Source organism: Lissotriton helveticus, chromosome 6, assembly GCF_964261635.1.
Source record: "Lissotriton helveticus chromosome 6, aLisHel1.1, whole genome shotgun sequence".
NCBI classification, from domain to species: domain Eukaryota; kingdom Metazoa; phylum Chordata; class Amphibia; order Caudata; family Salamandridae; genus Lissotriton; species Lissotriton helveticus.
In genome coordinates, this window is record NC_136067.1 from 1,553,308,410 (window position 1) to 1,553,316,317 (window position 7,908).

The window sequence follows — 7,908 nt, forward strand, 5'->3', positions numbered from 1 at the left end:
TTCGAAGCACATGCATTTTGGCTGCAAAGGTCTTTGAAGTAAGTAGGGATGAGTGTGGCATTTATACACCCAAAAGCTCAAAAAGTTGTAGTTGTCTTTATGCACTCCTTTGTTCAACAGTGCCTAAATACTAGATACAACTTTGACAAGGAGCAAGAAAGTGAGTCGCTGTTAAACTGTCAAGTAGAGTGTCACTACTGCAGAGTGAAACTCAAGTTATAGTCGACACAACTTTCTTTTCATTTAGGAAAAGTAGAAAATTCAATAAGTACCTTTCCATAAACTAGCATGACGCCAGGGAGCATGGCAAGCCCATAGCATCTTACTTCTGTAAATACAAGCCCCAAGCACAAGAAGAAGTGCAATACGCGACACAAAGTACCCCCTTCCGCCGTGCCAGGCCGCGCGACTGACCTGCAGTTGGGTTTCCAGAAGCGGCAGGCCCGCCTCGCTGGTTAACCACTCGTACGTGCCCCTGCCAGCATGTCCAAATTTCCGCCAGCTGCTGCCTAAAAGCCACCTCATGCTTTCATTAACCCGGTAGTCTGCCTGAGCCGCGAGCGCGTCCATCTCCTCGCCGCGCGCTCCATCCCCGAGTGACGCCTCCCCTTCCCCACCCATTGCTCTCAGCCCTGATCCCAGCTGGGATGCTCTCAGCTAATGATCCCTGATATGACTTCCCTCTTATTATAAACAACAGTGAAACAAAGAGAGAGACAGGGAGAGAGGGAGGGAGGGGAAACCAGCAAGATCGACAGGGCTACTCTCGGCGTCCGACTCAATCTCTCTGGATTTGCTACTGTGGCCTACATTAGCAGGCAAGCTGGCGTCAGGTATCAGAGCGGCCGAGCTTTGATTGGAGAAATCTCTGCATTAGGATTATTAAAAGAGAATTTGCGCGCGAATTTGATGACACACGGTCCGGAGCCTTGGTCTAAATTTAGAAGTTAAATAAAGTGAAAGCTAAAAAAAAAAGGTCTCCCATTCCTCGCTCTCTGCCCACATCCGCCTTTTAAGGCGCACGTTTCCCGCCCCCTCCAAAGGTGGCAGAAAGATAATCCCTCTGTGGCTCCGCTGGGATGTACAGGGAGGGTCAAGGACATGCCAGCTGGATACCGCTGTGAATTATTTAGGAGCATTCGCATTTAGATGCTAATGATAAGTCTGCAGAATGCTTTTTACCCGTAAAAGGGAGGCGTCACTGGAAGCATGCAATTGTTTTCTCTCACACAAACAGACAACATTAATCCCCAGGCACCCACAGCAGTGTGCGCAGAGAAGCACGCACATGTATCAGAAGCATGCTACTGTGAAGGTAGTTGCATTCTGCAAAGCAGTGTGGAGATTCAAGATGGCCCCGCCCTCTGGGAATCTTGGTCACTGAGCAGCCCCCTTTTTACACCCCTTAGCCTTTCATGAATTATAGGAAGGCCCACTGGCGTTATGTGACTGTGGGGCAACAGGGCTGCAGGGCTTTTCGCAAATTTGTATATTTGCCGCATTTGCCACATAATCCATCCATCATCTGCTTTATGATCTGCAGAGTTTAACAAAAAAAAGATCTAGCTCAAACAGTTCAAAAGTTAGAAAAAACACAGCGACACGTTGCCGCACAGTGGAAATATTTTCGCAAAGATTGACTTGTCACCTTTTTATAACTTATTGCTATATTTGGGTGTTAAACTGGTAGTAGTGAGGTGCAACTAATGCACAGACAGTGCTATCAAGTTTAAAAATGTCAAAATAATGAAATAATACTATCACAAAATGTGCATCATAATGCCACATAATTTGGCTTTTCTTGCCACATAATTTACTCAACCCTGCCACATAATTTGACCCTCCCCTGCTGCATAATTCCAGTGGCCCTGATTATAGGTCTCGTAAAACCAGCCCACCACCTGGCGGCATTGCAGGTAATATGTCCATGCAATCCTACCCCCCACCCCTCCCTCACTAGGCATTTTCTTCCTTCTCATATCTTTTAAGGTCTCAGAAAATGAAACTCGGCTCTGACTGATTAACAGATGGTCTGCCTGGAAACACCACGGCAGTCTCTGTTTTTAAATACACATTTACTGTACACCAGGGCGTAGCCTCAGGGGGGTATTTGGTATGCTCCCCCCACAAATAAAGGCACGCTTGGCTTGAGAGTTTGGTCTGGGGCCCTGAATCAGATCACCTATGCCTTTGTTGGTTTTTCTCATCGCTCTCATTTGACAAAAAGTTTTTAACTTATTTTTTCATCAGGAACTTAGACAGGGGGCCACCAATGTAAATCAGTATTCAACCTGGTTCTCATGGGAACAGTGAATCCCAAACCTTGGTCACCTCTCTACCCTTCAGCATACTGTTTTTATTTGGGAAATGTACTATTCACAGACCCCGTCCTCTCATTGACTAAGCTATGCCCCTGCACGTGTATTTACCACGATCTCCAGTACACCCTAGTGCCTAATGCAATAGGTACATTTTCACGTGTAGATTAATTTACAAGTGAATTTACTCTTGCACTTGAGAATGAGGCTACACTTTTTTGCCAGTCACCATTCCTTTTTTTTGTCTCTTCATCAAAAGGAGGACTTCCTTTTTTAGGTCTCGGCCTAGAGACGCGCGAAGCGCGTTCTCGGAAGAGAACTATTGTAATCATGTCAGCCGCCAAAGCCGACAAAAGGAGACAAGAGCTGGGCACGCGCCCAGCAATCCTAATGGGAGAGGGAGCGACAAGTGCTGGCCACACGTGGATTCAGTCGCGCGCACGCTCACGGCGCCAGCGTCCCCGCCGCACGCTGATCACTGCTCTCTTCCTGGCCGGCATCGAGAAGTTTCTTAAGGCAGTGAGGGAACTGAGAGGTAGGTGCTTGTTCAGAATGTTATGTCCTCTAATTGCATGGACTTGAGTGAGTGGTGAGTGCAGAGTGGTGAGTGCAGAGTGGTGAGTAGTGAGTAGTGAGTGCAGAGTAGTGAGTGCAGAGTAGTGAGTGCAGAGTAGTGAGTGCAGAGTGGTGAGTGCAGAGTGGTGAGTGCAGAGTGGTGAGTAGTGAGTGCAGAGTAGTGAGTGCAGAGTAGTGAGTAGTGAGTGCAGAGTAGTGAGTAGTGAGTAGTGAGTAGTGAGTGCAGAGTAGTGAGTGCAGAGTGAGTGCAGAGTGGTGAGTGCAGAGTGGTGAGTGCAGAGTGGTGAGTGCAAAGTGGTGAGTAGTGAGTGCAGAGTAGTGAGTGCAGAGTAGTGAGTGCAGAGTAGTGAGTAGTGAGTGCAGAGTAGTGAGTGCAGAGTAGTGAGTGCAGAGTAGTGAGTAGTGAATGCAGAGTAGTGAGTAGTGAGTAGTGAGTGCTGAGTAGTGAGTGCAGAGCAGTGAGTGCAGAGTAGTGAGTAGTGAGTGCAGAGTAGTGAGTAGTGAGTGCAGAGTAGTGAGTGCAGAGTAGTGAGTGCAGAGTAGTGAGTGCAGAGTAGTGAGTAGTGAGTAGTGAGTGCAGAGTAGTGAGTAGTGAGTGCAGAGTAGTGAGTGCAGAGTAGTGAGTAGTGAGTAGTGAGTGCAGAGTAGTGAGTAGTGAGTGCAGAGTAGTGAGTGCAGAGTAGTGAGTAGTGAGTGCAGAGTAGTGAGTGCAAAGTAGTGAGTAGTAAGTGCAGAGTAGTGAGTGCAGAGTAGTGAGTGCTGAGTAGTGAGTACAGAGTAGTGAGTAGTGAGTAGCGAGTGCAGAGTAGTGAGTAGTGAGTTAAGAGTAGTGAGTGCAGAGTAGTGAGTGCAGAGTAGTGAGTGCAGAGTAGTGAGTGCAGAGTAGTGAGTAGTGAGTGCAGAGTAGTGAGTAGTGAGTAGTGAGTAGTGAGTGCAGAGTAGTAAGTAGTGAGTAGTGAGTGCAGAGTAGTGAGTACAGAGTGGTGAGTGCAGAGTGGTGAGTGCAGAGTGGTGAGTGCAGAGTGGTGAGTGCAGAGTAGTGAGTAGTGAGTGCAGAGTAGTGAGTGCAGAGAAGTGAGTAGTGAGTGCAGAGTAGTGAGTGCAGAGTAGTGAGTAGTGAGTGCAGAGTAGTGAGTGCAGAGTAGTGAGTGCAGAGTAGTGAGTAGTGAGTGCAGAGTAGTGAGTAGTGAGTGCAGAGTAGTGAGTGCAGAGTAGTGAGTAGTGAGTGCAGAGTAGTGAGTGCAGAGTAGTGAGTGCAGAGTAGTGAGTAGTGAGTGCAGAGTAGTAAGTAGTGAGTGCAGAGTAGTGAGTAGTGAGTGCAGACTAGTGAGTGCAGAGTAGTGAGTGCAGAGTAGTGAGTGCAGAGTAGTGAGTAGTGAGTAGTGAGTGCAGAGTAGTGAGTAGTGAGTGCAGAGTAGTGAGTGCAGAGTAGTGAGTAGTGAGTGCAGAGTAGTGAGTGCAGAGTAGTGAGTAGTGAGTGCAGAGTAGTGAGTAGTGAGTAGTGAGTGCAGAGTAGTGAGTAGTGAGTGCAGAGTAGTGACTAGTGAGTAGTGAGTGCAGAGTAGTGAGTAGTGAGTGAAGAGTAGTGAGTAGTGAGTGCAGAGTAGTGAGTAGTGAGTAGTGAGTAGTGAGTGCAGAGTAGTGAGTGCAGAGTGGTGAGTGCAGAGTGGTGAGTGCAGAGTGGTGAGTGCAGAGTGGTGAGTGCAGAGTGGTGAGTGCAGAGTAGTGAGTAGTGAGTGCAGAGAAGTGAGTGCAGAGTAGTGAGTAGTGAGTGCAGAGTAGTGAGTGCAGAGTAGTGAGTAGTGAGTGCAGAGTAGTGAGTAATGAGTGCAGCGTAGTGAGTAGTGAGTAGTGAGTGCAGAGTAGTGAGTAGTGAGTGCAGAGTAGTGAGTAGTGAGTGCAGAGTAGTGAGTAGTGAGTAGTGAGTGCAGAGTGGTGAGTAGTGAGTGCAGAGTAGTGAGTATTGAGTTCAGAGTAGTGAGTGCAGAGTAGTGAGTAGTGAGTGCAGAGTAGTGAGTGCAGAGTAGTGAGTGCAGAGTAGTGAGTAGTGAGTGCAGAGTAGTGAGTGCAGAGTAGTGAGTAGTGAGTGCAGAGTAGTGAGTGCAGAGTAGTGAGTAGTGAGTGCAGGGTAGTGAGTAGTGAGTAGTGAGTGCAGGGTAGTGAGTGCAGAGTAGTAAGTAGTGAGTGCAGAGTAGTGAGTAGTGAGTGCAGAGTAGTGAGTAGTGAGTGCAGAGTAGTGAGTAGTGAGTTCAGAGTAGTGAGTAGTGAGTGCAGAGTAGTGAGTAGTGAGTAGTGAGTGCAGAGTAGTGAGTAGTGAGTAGTGAGTGCAGAGTAGTGAGTGCAGAGTAGTGAGTAGTGAGTGCAGAATAGTGAGTAGTGAGTGCAGAGTAGTGAGTAGTGAGTAGTGAGTGCAGAGTAGTGAGTGCAGAGTAGTGAGTGCAGAGTAGTGAGTAGTGAGTGCAGAGTAGTGAGTAGTGAGTGGAGAGTAGTGAGTGCAGAGTAGTGAGTGCAGAGTAGTGAGTGCAGAGTAGTGGGTGCAGAGTAGGGAGTGCAGAGTAGTGAGTGCAGAGTAGTGAGTAGTGAGTAGTGAGTAGTGAGTGCAGAGTAGTGAGTGCAGAGTAGTGAGTAGTGAGTGCAGAGTAGTGAGTGCAGAGTATTGAGTGCAGAGTAGTGAGTGCAGAGTAGTGAGTGGAGAGTAGTGGGTCCAGAGTAGTGAGTGCAGAGTAGTGAGTAGTGAGTGCAGAGTAGCGAGTAGTGAGTGCAGAGTAGCGAGTAGTGAGTGCAGAGTAGTGAGCAGTGAGTGCAGAGTAGTGAGTAGTGAGTAGTGAGTAGTGAGTGCAGAGTAGACCTTTCTGTTAATCTAAGTAAATCTTATGTTTTAACGGTGGGGAAAAAACCCTCTAAGAAATGTGCTTTTACAATAGGGAGTCATAAGGTTGAGAAAGTTGAGTCATTTTCATATTTAGGCGTTCTGTTTGATGGGCTATTAAACTTGAATGCCCTGATAGAGGAGCGCAGTCGTAAATTGATTATGGCCAATGGAGCAATAGCCGGTTATGGTAGAAGGTTGGTGAGATGGTGCCCCGAACAGGCAATGATCCTATATAACTCAATATGTTGCTTTAAAGTGACCTATGGGGCAGAGGTGTGGGGCTTTACAAATGTTGGTCATCTGCAGCGGGAGGAGAATAAACATCTACGATCCATCCTGAAAGTCCCACACAGTGTAACTGCTTCAATAGTACACAGAGAGTTAGGGATCGTCTATCTTGAAGACCTGATAAAGTTTAAGCCAATTTTAGCGCGGCTCAAGATCTGGACGAATCAAGAGGCGTCCCTAAGCAGGGAAATATTGAAGGATTGTTTGGGCAGAGACAAATGGTCACGAATCCCGTGGTTCAGTTACGTAAAATCTGTATTGGTAACTTTGGGCCTAGGGAATCTTTTTGATGACCCAACTGCGATCATCCCGCAGCACAAAACAACTGTAAAAGAGGCGTTCTTTGCGCACAGAGCCGAACAAAGAGTAGAACAAGAATTGGCTAAAACCACGGTGGGCGCATACAACCTTGTAAAGAAAACAGAAGGAATGGAGCCCTATTTATATTTGCTACATAATGCACAGGAAAGGTTCTTTATGACCCGTTTTAGGCTAAATTTTTTACCTTATTTATTGGGAACACCACTAGGGTACCTACCTACTATTGAGCAGAGGGGAACCTGCGGCTGCGACAATAGGTCTCCGCAGGATTCCCTTCATTTTGTATTAATATGCCCATTTTATTCAGAACCCAGACGCAGATTTTTGGTAGATATTTTAAAAAGATCAAATATTAAAGGTGCAAAAGATGCCTTGATTTTTTTACAACAAGCTGCGGACCAACTAACATTGTGCTGTATAATTAATTTTATCAAAGTAGCTGTACGATTAAGAGTAACTAGAGGAGGGGGGGCCGATGATGATGATAACTCAATGGTTGGTTTTAATGGATCATAATGTTTATTAATTTTATGGGGATTTTGTTGCTGTATTCATATTGGGCTATATGCTAATTTGATTGATTGTTTTTAAAGAAATGAATTCAATGCATAATGACTGTTTGCACTTTTATGGTGATTTTTAATCATCGAATACAGAATTCAAAATGAAAAAAAATGAGTGCAGAGTAGTGAGTACAGAGTAGTGAGTGCAGAGTAGTGAGTGCAGAGTAGTGAGTAGTGAGTGCAAAGTAGTGAGTAGTGAGTGCAGAGTAGTGAGTGCAGAGTAGTGTGTGCAGAGTAGTGAGTGCAGTGTAGTGAGTGCAGAGTAGTGAGTGCAGAGTAGTGAGTAGTGAGGGCAGAGTAGTGAGTAGTGAGTAGTGAGTGCAGAGTAGTGAGTAGTGAGTGCAGAGTAGTGAGTAGTGAGTGCCGAGTAGTGAGTAGTGAGTGCCAAGTAGTGAGTGCCGAGTAGTGAGTAGTGAGTGCCGAGTAGTGAGTAGTGAGTGCAGAGTAGTGAGTGCAGAGTAGTGAGTAGTGAGTGCAGAGTAGTGAGTGCAGAGTAGTGAGTGCAGAGTAGTGAGTGCAGATTAGTGAGTGCAGAGTAGTGAGTAGTGAGTGCAGAGTAGTGAGTGGTGAGTGTAGAGTGGTGAGTGTAGAGTGGTGAGTGTAGAGTGGTGAGTGTAGAGTGGTGAGTGCAGAGTGGTGAGTAGTGAGTGCAGAGTAGTGAGTGCAGAGTAGTGAGTGCAGAGTAGTGAGTAGTGAGTGCAGAGTAGTGTGTAGTGAGTGCAGAGTAGTGAGTAGTGAGTGCAGAGTAGTGAGTGCCGAGTAGTGAGTGCCGAGTAGTGAGTGCCGAGTAGTGAGTGCCGAGTGGTGAGTGCCGAGTGGTGAGTGCCGAGTGGTGAGTGCAGAGTGGTGAGTAGTGAGTGCAGAGTAGTGAGTGCAGAGTGCAGAGTAGTGAGTGCAGAGTGCAGAGTAGTGAGTGCAGAGTAGTGAGTGCAGAGTGGTGAGTGCAGAGTGGTGAGTAGTGAGTGCAGAG

The 7,908-nt window shown here is 46.8% G+C and overlaps 1 protein-coding gene across 1 annotated transcript in view; it reads right to left on the bottom strand.

Moving 5' to 3' along the window:
* The window catches only part of SMIM28 (small integral membrane protein 28), a 148,562-nt gene extending 147,981 nt beyond the window's left edge, over positions 1 to 581 (bottom strand). The window contains exon 1 of the mRNA XM_078647054.1: positions 415 to 581. Within this exon, the coding sequence (XP_078503180.1) occupies positions 415 to 570 (156 nt within the window). The 5' untranslated portion in view covers positions 571 to 581. The remainder of the gene's footprint in view (positions 1 to 414) is intronic.
* Positions 582 to 7,908: the final 7,327 nt, after the last annotated feature.